At 39.4% G+C, this 12,439-nt stretch overlaps 1 protein-coding gene across 1 annotated transcript; it reads left to right on the forward strand.

The window, feature by feature from the left end:
• The first annotated feature begins 2,428 nt into the window (after window positions 1–2,428).
• On the forward strand, window positions 2,429–10,543 carry UFM1 (ubiquitin fold modifier 1). The gene is made up of 6 exons (XM_066313203.1): window positions 2,429–2,492; window positions 2,583–2,639; window positions 3,377–3,434; window positions 5,558–5,597; window positions 5,985–6,017; window positions 8,292–10,543. Coding segments are annotated over exons 1-6 (258 nt in total). The 5' UTR covers window positions 2,429–2,490; the 3' UTR covers window positions 8,360–10,543.
• The last annotated feature ends 1,896 nt before the right edge of the window (window positions 10,544–12,439 follow it).

The following is a 12,439-nucleotide window of genomic DNA, read 5'->3' on the forward strand; positions in this document are numbered from 1 at the left end:
TTTCATTATGTTTTCACTCCCCTGACTGCCTGAGGAGGGGAGTAACAGAGCAGCTTCCCTGGGCAGCTGGCATCCAGCAGGGTCAGCCCACCACACCAGGCATTACCATGGAACTCTTGATGGCTGCTCAGAATACAACTCCACAGCACCTCAAGCTGACCTAAGGTGCAGTACAGTATCACTGCCAACTACCTGTGCTTCCTCATGTCCTTCTTTGTTCCTAGTTTGTGAAGATAACATTAAACCACCTAAAAGAAAAATTTTGGGGTGTTCTGCTACATCAGCTTCCTGAACAGATCCCTCTACCTGGTCACAAGCATTGGATCCTTTGTTTGACAAGACCACGTGCCTAGAACACAGGACTAGCCAGGCCTGGATTTAGACTGTTCTCAGCACTGCAGCACACATATGCTCAAACTGGATTTAACCAAGTCAATCTGGGTACTAAACATGGTCCAGTTCCAACAACATGAAGATTTTGATCTGTTTATTTCCTCAGAGGGGCAGTACTTAGAGTGAGAGGCCAGAAATGAAGGGTTGAAAAGATCAGTCTTTTTATTTCACGTCTGTGTTCATGACCTTGGAACAGCAGACAGCAATGCGTTAATGAAAGCTGCAGATAAGAGAGCTACATAAACCAAAGCCATGGCATCATATATACATAACAAACCAGCTGATTCTGAAAAGGGCAATAATAAATACAGGATGACATTTAGTTATACTAAATGCAAGGTTAAATACTAAGAGATTACTATTAATTAGTTCCAATTTCAAGTGTGATCTCTTAAAAGCAGGGGGATGAAAAAGCCATGAGATCATTAATGGATAACAAAATGTGTACAACCCACAAATTCCATACAGCTATGAAAAAAGACACAGTAACATAAATGCAGGAGATATTGGGAAATATTAATGCCATTGGACAAGCTGACAGTGGGGTTTAGGGTTTTTTTTTTCAGTTTAGTCTATATTCATACAAGAACAGCAGAAGTGTGAACAGCTGAATTTCATGCCTGAGAAACAAGTCAGTCCTTAGGAAATGTACAAACTGCCTTTTGTACAGCATCTCATCTACCTTAGCCCCTACGAGACTCCAGTAGAGGTGAACACAACAAAGTGCTTTGCCATGACCAGTTTGGCAAGGAGAGTCTGACACCAGGCACTTCATCTGCAGTGAATGCTGTCCTTCCTGCAGACAGCAGAAACCCGGGAAAACATAAAGGAATCTGACAAAATATCTTCTATAAGGATAATACTGACATATCAGAGTTGAAAACTCAGTCATATTCTGTATTAGTAGATAAATGAGTATTAAAGACAAAAATAACTCTGCAGTTCCATTCCAGCTCATAAATGTGAAATTGATTTGTCAAAAGTCACTAACAACTGGAATCTGCTGGCTTTCTGCCATAAAAGTATCCATCACTATCAAAACAAAACTCCAGTTCTAGCATCATAAGAACAATGTAAACACTTTTAAATATTAAGGTGATAGGAATCAGTGTTTGCATCCACTTTTGCCTGCATAACTTCAACAAGCAAACCATTTTGGTTTCAGAGCAAAACGGGATGACAAAATTATTAGGGTTGGAAAGGACCTCTGGAGATGATCTTCTCCATACCCCTGCCAGGACAGGGTCACCTAGAACAGATTACACAAGAACGTGTCCAGGTGGGTTTTGAATGTCTCCAGAATGGGAGACTCCACGATCTCCGTGGGCAGCGTGTTTCAGTGCTCCGCCTCCCTCAATGTAAACATGTTCCTCGTGTCGAGATGGAACTTCTTGTGTTTTAGTTCCTGGCCTGGGCTCCTCACCCCATCGCTGGGCACCACTGAAAAGTCTGGCATAATCCTCCTGGCACTTGTCTTTGGGGTATTTATATGCATTAATGAGATCCCCTCGCAGTCATTCCTCCAAACTGAACAGGCCCAGCTCTCCTCTCTCCCTCTTTCGTAAGATGCTCCAGACCCCTCATCATCTTTGTAGTCCTGCGCTGGACCCTCTCCAGGACCTCCTTGCCTCTTGCATTGAGGAGTCCAGAACCGGACACAGCACACCAGATGTGGCGGCCGGTCACCAAACCCCGCACTCCTACACGCTCCCTGTGTGCCCGCAGCCCGCCGATCCCGCCCGTCCCGGCCCCGTTCCCTCCCGTCCCGCCCCCGCCTCCCTCCAGCGCCTACGGAATCGCCGGGCCCCGGTGCCGGGGTCCTCCCTCTGCCGCGGGACAGCCAGTGCCACTGCCTCGTTAGAAATCCTCCCCGCCGTTCTTCGCTGCGCCTCGCCCACCCTCAGACTCTCTCTTTTTCAGCTGCAGTGAGGCAGTGAGGACGCGCACGGCCGCTCCCTGCCTCACAGCGGGTCGGCGGGGCATGTTATCTTCCCTTTGTGGTCAGGCGCGCCCCGGGCGGCTGAGGGCGGGCGCAGGCCCCTGCGCTGCGGGCAGCGCTGACGTGTCGGTGGGAGCGGCGGCGGCCCCGGCAGCGCCATGTGAGTGAGGGAGGGAGGGAGGGAGCGCACGGGGGTCCCGCAGCCCCCCGAGCTCCCTCACTCAGCCCTAACCCCCTGCTCTCTCCGCAGGTCGAAGGTCACCTTTAAAGTGACGCTCACCTCGGACCCCCGCTTGCCTTACAAAGTGTGAGTGCCGGCTCTGCGTGGGGCGGCGGGGAATTGAAAACGGGGCACATCCCGAATGGGCTCTAATGGCCATCCCGGCCGGGCATTCCGCCAGCGGGAACGGCGTTTGTCTCCCTCCGGGTGGAATGACAGGCGATGTCCGTGGGTAGCCCTGCTCTCGAGGCATTCCCGCTTTGCCCCACTGCCGTGCGCGTCTTCCACAGAGTCACAGGGTCATTCAGGTTGGGAAAGATCTCTGGGATCATTGAGTCCTCCAACCTGTGCCCGATCACTGCCTTGTCAACCAGACCATGGCACTACGGGCCGCGTCCAGGCCTTTCTTGAACACCTCCAGAGGCGGTGACTCCATCACCTCCCTGGATAGCCCTTTCCAACGTTTGACAACCCCTTCAGTGAAAAATTTCTCCTGATGTTCCATCTGAACCATCCCTGTCACAGCTTGAGGCTGACTTCTCTCCGCCTGGAGAGGACATTGCTATGGAGGCTAATCGTGCACCTACTGCGATTTGCCACATCTGCTGAACGTTAAAGGTGATCCCATTCTCTTCTGAAAATGCTTCTCTTGAAGCATGTCACACCCACCAGGGACCTGTTCTCCCCTGGAATAATGCTTGCGCAGTTTTGGCATAAATACTTCCATTGGTAAAAGTGAAGTTAAAATCAATAGTTTGCCAGCAGATGAAGTTGCTTTTTGGTTTGCTTTGGCAGCCATGTATTTACTTGTGTTGTGATTTCAGGTTAAGCGTGCCTGAGAGCACACCTTTCACAGCTGTCCTCAAGTTTGCTGCAGAAGAAGTAAGTAGAGAGTGATGATGTTGGTCTTCAACATTTTACAGGTTCTTGAAAGCAAAAACTTTTTTAGTTATAAAAATGAAGTGGGTAATTTAGCACAGGGAACATCTGTTGGTTACAGATGGTCACAAGCTTAACTGGCCTCAGTGGGGGCCTGGGAGAACTTGCAGAATCCTGAACTTAGTGGTCCTTGCACAATTTATACATCAGGAAATGGCATAGAGGTACTTTCTGTTTTTTGTAATTCACTATTTCGTAATAGTGGTGGAAAAAAATTGTGACAGTGAAGAGAATTAAAAGGTACTGCTGTTGGATACTTAATACTGCAATTTTTTATGTAGAATATCAGGAAAACTCTTCAGAATTGTCCAGGAAACTCTTAAACTCTTTTCACATTCAGTTCTAGTAATCTCTGGCTTTGGAGGACACAGAGTTTTTGATTGTGGAAGGTATTGAGATTAGTCATATGGGATAGATTCAGAAAACTGACTTAAGGGAAGAAGATGTGGATAGTGTACTCTTTGGCTTCTGTTGATCTTTCACATGGAATCCTAAATCATTAGGTTTTTAAATTGGCCATGTAATATATTTGAAGAGATGTATTATGCTGTTCAGATTAAGCACACAAAGATTAAGAGACATTTACTGGGTGTAAACAGTAAAATTGAGTGCTCAGAAGCATGATGGGTCTCCTCATCTAACTGGCAGAAAATCAGTGGGAAGTCTCTTCTTGCAATTCTCCCTCTGTGTTTTTAGGAAGATGTGGGAAGTTTTGGGTTATTGAAAATTTCTTTTGTTTGAGCATTTTAATTTTAATAAAATAGATAGGAAGGATAACAGATTCCAGGTCTTGAGTCTCCTTATATTGTTACTGTTACACCACAATGTAACAAAAATTATTAGAGGAAAACAGCCTGTGGGGGGAGGTTGTGGATTGATTTTGTAAATTTACTTCAAGAGCGCATTATGTGAAATATTGCTTGCTGCTAAAGATATTTGATGATTTAATTGGGGTTTTTTACTATGTTTTGCCCGGTTATTTTTTATTCTGTATTACTACAGCTGTGCCAACACAACTCATACATAGAAGCCTAGACTGAAAAGTCTAACAAACAAATATGAGGTACCAGAAATGAGTGTGACTGAGTAGTTGGAGATGTTGAAAGGGAGGTACCACTTCTGGTGAGGGTTGTCATTGAACTACTAACTTCACCTACTCATGGAACCATAATGTTAGTTAGTGATAGGGTTGTCTTGAGAAATGAGTTTAGAATCGTTACTGATTAAAATATATAGCAAGCATGTATAAAAATATATGACAAACCATTTTTTTTAATTGATGTATTTTTTGTATCTATGGAAGTTTTGCTGTTTGAGCTCAGGCTATTCTGAAGCTTTTTGCATCTCTTTGAGACCAGGCAGAATGAAGTGCTTTGTAAACCAAGAGGAAAAAAATATGGTTAAACTCTTCCCAAGGAATGAAGCCCCTTGTGAACTGGCATTGAAAAGAATGACAGATAACTTTCAAATTATATGAATGTTTTTTCATTCCTTGAACTGCATAGCTTAACATTAACTTATGCAGTGTTTTGTGATTCAAGAACCAGTTTCACAGTACCTTCAATTATACCCATCTGGAAAAGATCAAAATTTGGGCAAAGTTGTTAGTTGTTCTCCAGGGGAAGTGCATTATCCTCTCAGTGGTTAAAACTCTCCGGACAGAGAAGTGTTTAAGTTCTGGCTATTCAGCCTTAACAAGTTCCTACTGAGGCATCTCTCAAAAACTTAAATTTTGTCAAATCATAATCAGACTTGGCCCAGTTAGAAAAAAAGTCATTTATAGGGTATGGTGTCTACTGGGGTTTTTTTCTTCATGTTTTAAAGCCACCTGGTACATGTCTCAGGTGTACATTTGCACAATAGTTAGAAAATAAAAATCTCCATTGCATTTGTGGACTACTAAAATAGTCATCCATTTCCTTTAAATAAAATTAGTTTTATCTATAAAATTTTTCTCATTTTATTTCTACCTGAACCAGCTACAATTATAATATTAATATTACCCACATATTTTCTGCTTTAACTATGTCTCTTATGCTGTTTTGTCCTACTCTTATTTCCTTTAGTTCAAAGTTCCTGCAGCAACAAGTGCCATTATAACAAATGGTAAGAATATAGTTTATATATATATTTTAACAGTTTCTGTATTGAAGTTTTCAGTGAAAGTTTATTGATAAAATCAATTCTGTCTCATGTTTCACAAACTCTACATACTGCAAATTGAATTTAATAATATTGCAGCATTATTTAAATTTCTTAAGCAAGGGGTGAAGATACTAAACCACTAAATCAGTTTTGTCCAAATATATAGCTTGGACTTCTCTATGCCAAAGGTTTTCTGTCAGTTCCCATGTTTTTTGCTATAGGAAATATCTGTATGATGACTTGATGTGATATTCTATCTTGCTGGTATGTTGCTAAGCTGCAGGTTTAATGTAATAAATTGTAATATGCCTGTTTCATCTTCTTTTTTCTTTTTTGCCCTCTTCCTAGATGGTATAGGAATAAACCCTGCCCAGACAGCAGGTAAGTTACTGTGCATGAATCCCAGTGTTTAAAACTTGTTACTTTGCCTAAGTATTCATCATTGGTCATGTGAAGATGTGGCTTTATGTGTGGGTGATGCTCTAGTAACTAAATTATTTATTAGATTTATTATCTGTTTTTAATACACTTAGTCATGGCAAAATTGCTTAAGGTATACTTGGCTATTTCTCTCCCTCAGCAGTATGCTTTCATTTTGTATAATGTAGCTTAATCCTTTGAAGTAAATGTATTTAGAACTACTTGACTATTGAATGAAAGCATCCATACAGTAGTTCATTGTACTTGCATCTGAGTATGTTGAATTACATCTCCAGCTGATTTACTTTCCTAAGCTCATAAATATTGAGGAATTATTGAGTAGTCTAAGACAGCATCACATAATCAAGAAACGGGTAAATTAAAAGCATCTAGGTGCAAAATGTTGTCATCACTGCCTTATTCTGCAGCTGTAAAATTAGGCACGTGGATTATATTTTTTCTAACATAGGTGTTCTGGCAGTGCTGTGTGATGTTGCACTTAACTGGGAACAAGACAAACCAGTCCACAACAAAACAAATCTCCAAAATCAACCCAAACAAAACACGCAAAATACAACCTATACCAAATCTAGTGATCAGACCAAAATCCCTCCTCCGTTTAAATATAAACATACATAATTTAGCTATAATGTTCTGTTCAGCCTCATTAATTGGTATCTCAAAATCTACTTTTTCCCTTCTCCTTTTTATTTTTTTTTCATGTATCAGAGTCTCTACAGGTTGAACAGTTACTTTAGTCTTCAAAAACTTCCAAAATAAGATATATGGGAATAAAATTTTAGTAATCCTTGGGGATTTCAGAGGTTTTGTACTGTTGCAAGATTTTCCTTCCTTTGTAAAAAAAGCACTCAAGAATGACTTTCATTTTCCTTATATGATTTCATGGAGTAAGGGAAATGAAAGCTGAAAGAGCTAGGCTTAGCACTTAATCCCTGTATTGATTTCAATTTTAAATCCTTGATAGTTCAGGGAGTAGTATGCTATGACTTTAATAAAACCAGTGTGATATTAATGATGAAAACAGACTGAGGTAGGGTGAGCTGCTGTCTCCATGAGATGCAGCTGAGGCCTGTTTTAATATGTTCAGAATTTTATGATGGCCATTACAAGAGGTTGTCTCCAATCTAGAGTAGTAAGGCTAGTAGCAGTTCTCTGTTTTGCTGATGATGCAGGTTTGCATTCAGTGGTACTCTTCAGTACCTGATCTTGGCAGATGTGTAAGATCAGAATGTCTTCTGGTAACATGTTCTTTTGAATTGATTTTCTGAGGGTCATTATGTTGAATATATACAGTGATTTTGATCCCGATCCACTTGCTGGAGAAATGGAGTTCAAAAAGGGGTAGCTTTGTTCTGATTCGCAGACAACTTAAATGGATGTCCACTAACTTAATCTTATTTGTGAGAGCACTCTGCATCCCTGGAATGGGATGCCTGGGAGAGAAATAGAATTACTCTGTTTTAGAAGTCTATGCAAGGTTGAATAAGGAATCAAATATAGTCTATTTTGTGCAGTAGTAGTATGAAGTAAAAAAGTAAATATTGCATATATTAATTAAATAAATACATCACTTAGTGATGTGGTTTAATTTTCAAATGTTACATTTAGTAGAAAAAAATAGCAACCTGAATACATTAAAAAAATCCAATACATCTAAATATTAGAAACTTCTAATTTTTATTATGTCTTCTTGAAAAGACTATGATGTTTAAGACAATGCAGTAATAAATAAGAAGTTGGAAGGGATTTTTATGCTAAAATGAGATGAACTTATGCTTGACATTTGGAGAACCTTCCTAAAAGAAAAGTACAATTGAGGTTCTGCAGTTAGAGGTTGATGAGAACTAAAAATGAATGAATGCATGAATGACCTCAAGATAACAAAATAATTATGGAAAAGTAAAACTTCATTTTCCAGTCTTGGAATTATTATGGCTTATAAGTGAAATGAGGCATTTGAGTGTGGAACTGCAACATTTGAAAGGCTACCCTTTGCAAGGTCTAGCATTTTTACTTAAAATAAAGATCTCCTTGGAAAAAGAGGGGCACGATAAAATTCTATGGAATCATGAAAACTTTATTTCTGGTATGTCGCAAGGATTACTGTGAAGCTGTTAAGCACTGACTTAACACTGTTATCCTTTAAATGTGTTTATTGAGGGAACATTGTATTTTCTTGGTTAGTAATACATTCTGTTTTCTTCCTCTGTTTAGGAAATGTGTTTCTAAAGCATGGATCAGATCTACGGCTCATTCCCAGAGATCGTGTTGGGAGCTCATAACCTCTCCTGAGAGCTGGGGAATCAGTGACATCACTGTGCAGCAGAGGTCTATTTATTTTGGAACTCCAAAATGCAACTGATGGATTGGACTTCTTTAAAGCAAGCAAAAATGACTTCCCAGGATTTAATTTTTTTTTTTTTGAAACAGAGATAAAGGTTCATTTTCCTGTTAAAAAACATTAATTCATGCAATGATTCTTCTCTGCCTAGCACATTGCATATTATGTTGCTGTGAGACAGACAGACCTCTCTATAGGTGTTATTGACACCACAAAGGTAAACACAGCCGTCATCAATAGATTCTTAAAATACTGGATAATGTTGGGCCTACTTCATGAAAGGGGAAACTGTATTATGGTGTTGCTACAAAGCAATTATTCCTACTGTGCGCTAAAAGTTGGGGTTTTTCCTGTACTTTTTTTTTCCCTAAAGTTATTTCCATGTTTTGGGGAACAGCTTTCACTTGGCTTGAGTATTGATCTCAAGTAGAAGGGAAATTTATTACTCAAATAAGTAAACAGTTGCAAAATGTTTCAAAGTAATTCTAAGATTTAATTGCTGCAAGTATTGGAGGTAAAGGAGAAAACAGATTTCTGTGTTGTAAGACTTCATTTTGACATACTATGAAGTTAAATTAATTTCAGAGAATTTTGAGACCTAGTTTCCTCACATGAAGTGCCATCAGCTGAGAAGGATTACAGAGTAATTTGGGCATGTGTAGACCGGTCAAATATGTAATTCCTTTTTCAGTAAACTAATACTGGTTCTTTCCAGAAGTCTTGGTTTTGTTGCTTCCTGTTACATAGAAAACAGCATAGAATTCACTGAAATATTTTTGTTCAGATTAGAAATTGCCAAGCGTACACTATCAGTTGTGTATTTTAAGTAGAGAAAATGCTGCTTTTCTTGACCTGGTTGTCTATGCTGTGATTTAATGTATTTGGCAAAATGTTTCTGAATTGCCTTTTTTTTCTGTTCTACTGAGTTGAACAGAAAACACAATGGGTATTGCAGTGCTTAGTTAAATGAGTATTGTCACAAATACAACTGTCCAATCATCATGCTTTTAGAAAGATGGTTAGAGAATGTGTCAGATAATGCAGAAGTACAAAATGCCCTTCTGAATGAGTGTAAGCTGAGGAAATAGAGAAAAGAAAATTCTTCAGAAATCAGTATTTGCCTATAAACAGCTTCCAAATTTAATATAAATTGTAAAATTCTGTATTTTTCTCTACTTAAATGAACAATTAAGTGAAAAAGTGCAAACATTGTTCCTGTCCTATTCTTAGAGTTTGAAAATAATTAAAATCTGTTCCTGTTCATTATTCAACCTGCTTTGGGATTCATTTTAAGCCAAAAGATTGTTATTATGCAGAATTCCACAGAACACTGCCCCGAAGGGCAGAGTGCATAGTTTTTGTTAATCTAATGCCACAATATAATTAGTATGAGTGAAATTAATTGCTTGCTATTTTTAGCTACAAATCTCTTGACTAAATGCTTGAAAAAGCACCTGATACTGGAATATAACAAACAGGATTTTTTTTTTTTTAATTTTTTTAATTGTCTAGAGGTGCAATGTGTTTCAATGTGTTTGAAAGAGAATCATGGTTTACTGCATTTTGAAACTAGGATGCTCTGATGTTTATATAATTGAGGGTTATGTAAAAATGATTTCATGTGGTGGCTAACATTTCTCACACTGTTACTTAGGTTATAATACAGCACAAAGTATTTGTTTGACATACTGCATTGCAGGTAGTTTATGTAACATGCTAAGAATTCATCCATTTGGAAAAATAACTGGTATTTTTAGTGCTCTGTTCACTACACCTTTGTCTCAATATGGCCTCTAAAATCTGAATGTGGCTTTTCTGTTTGGTAAAGAGACCATTTCAGCGCTAGAACATATTTACCAGTCTTTGCAAGTTGACTCAACCTTTGCAGGTTCATTTTGTAAAGGGCTATTTGACATGACTATATAGGAAACTTTAAGTTTCTAGGGCTTGGAAAGGGCTTGGGAGTTGTTAGAAGATTGTGTAAATGCTGTGCTCCCAGATTTGTACTGGTCTGTCTGTCCATACCTTATGGTGTACTTTGGAAATCAACTCTACCTGGCAGTTGTATTGTTTGCAGCTCTGTTATATCCTGAATGGTGTTTAAAAAAAGATCTGTGCAGTTTGTGATTCACTTTATCACACTTTTGTTGAAAGAAGTCAGTTTGAAGAGTCTTTTTTCTGTATTCTGCATTTATAAAAGAACAGCTGATTTATGTTACAGAGATAGTCTGTGGAAAAAAAATTAGGCGGAAGCATAAATTGTGCAAAGTTCCACCAAAACTTTGAAATATCTGTAATTGTTCTTTCGGTTTATATGAGATCATAGAAGTTTTATTTTGATAAAATTTGAAGATATCATGAACGTTTTTCAGGGAGGAAAGCACAGTGATCTGATGAAGTACAGTAAAATGAGAGAAGTTAGAAAATAGCCCTGATGATAAGTTCTGTCAGCAGTATGGGGTTTTTGCTGTGTTCTTGTCACAAAATCCAACTTTATCCTGTGTTTGAGATGAAAAGGCCATTTTCGTTTCTTCTTGTTGCTAAGGAAGAATCATAAAAATTGTTGACAGTAGGTCTCAAAAGCTGAGAATTCTTATTCTTTGTGTTTAGCTGATCACAAAAGCCCAGCTCCCACCGCTGCTCCAGTGATCTGAGGAGGAGCTGTGCCAGCACGACTGCACTATGAGTGGATTCTGAAGGTGCTGGGACGCGGCAGTCCTTTGTATGGCAGCGTGCAGGTGGTCTTCAAACAGCACTTCAGTGAGGCACTGGGAAAAATTCAACCCTGCAGTCATCCTAGCAGTGCTGTGGATACTGTTCCAGTGATTGTAGCAGGAGTGCTGAGCTCCAGCTGGCTGAACTTCAGTCCATGTGCAATGTGTTCAGACTTGAATACAGTATACCCAACAGTACAGCTCAGTAGTGAATTTCAGCTGCTGATGGAAGGTCAATAAATACTGGGGAGTGTTCACAAAACCAAGTGATCTTTTTGAGGCTATTCTCTGCAGGCTGCTTCTGAAGTTAACAAGTTGGAAGTCCTCCAGAGAGATCCAATGTAGCTAAACAAATCTTCAGCTTTGAATGGCTGTCTGAGAGGCCTTTATCTCTTCACTGGTTAGAGAAAGCAATTGAGTCATTAACCTGCAGGGGCTAATGTTAACCCTTCTGAATGCTTTCCTCAACTGATACTTTTTCCTTCTCTTCAATATTATATGTTATATACCTGTCCACTCAGCCTTGTTTGATCTCAATTAACACATGATGCAGAGTTCCCAGGGACTGTTCAAAATCACAAGAACCTTTTTGCATGAAATCAGAACTACTTTCTAATGTATATAATTACTTAAATACAATCTTTTTTCCTTTTACAGCAGGTTCAGGACCCTTGGTGGTAGACTGAGGAAGGCTTGTCATTTTTTACAGAAAGCTTTGCCAGGTTAAAAATAGTTCTGTTTGCAAATAAGAAAACACATGTACTGAAGAAGAAAACAAAAGATTCCATTACTGCATCTTTTCAGAGTGTGGATTTGGTCTCCTTTATCTCTCTGAAGTGGTTACATGTTCCTGGCAAGCAGATTTTTGAAGGGTTTTGAACGTATACAAATAGCCACTAATATAAGGACCAGTACTACTATGAAGAAAATCCTGAGGCTGTGGGTGGGAACTGTCAGTTGCTCTCACTGCTGAGAAATACTAGATGTGGTAGGATCTATACCAACCCTGGAGGCTTTTGATCATTTTAATGGAGAGAATTGCTCTTTGATTTTGAACAATAGATAAATTTGTTTACAGACCTTGAAAGTAGTCTTCATTTGGTGGGAGTGAGATCACTGTCTTCAATCCCTTTCACTGCTCATGATATTTGACAAGAAGTCTGTGACAGTCTGGCCATTAAATAACTGGACTTCTCCCTGTGGAATGGAATTCAGTCTCAAAGGTGAAGTGTGAACTGAGAAGTGCAGCATCTTTATCTTCAGAAGACTTGGCTGTGATAAAAATCCATTGCTGTCTGATGAAAAGT

This window comes from Sylvia atricapilla, chromosome 2, assembly GCF_009819655.1.
Source record: "Sylvia atricapilla isolate bSylAtr1 chromosome 2, bSylAtr1.pri, whole genome shotgun sequence".
Taxonomy (NCBI): Eukaryota; Metazoa; Chordata; class Aves; order Passeriformes; family Sylviidae; genus Sylvia; species Sylvia atricapilla.

Bases quoted from the DNA above. Each gene is read 5' to 3' on its own strand.
- UFM1 (XM_066313203.1), top strand. The intron at 2,640-3,376 runs GTGAGTGCCGGC...TTGTGATTTCAG, and splicing joins CCCCGCTTGCCTTACAAAGT to GTTAAGCGTGCCTGAGAGCA. The intron at 6,018-8,291 runs GTAAGTTACTGT...TCCTCTGTTTAG, and splicing joins AAACCCTGCCCAGACAGCAG to GAAATGTGTTTCTAAAGCAT.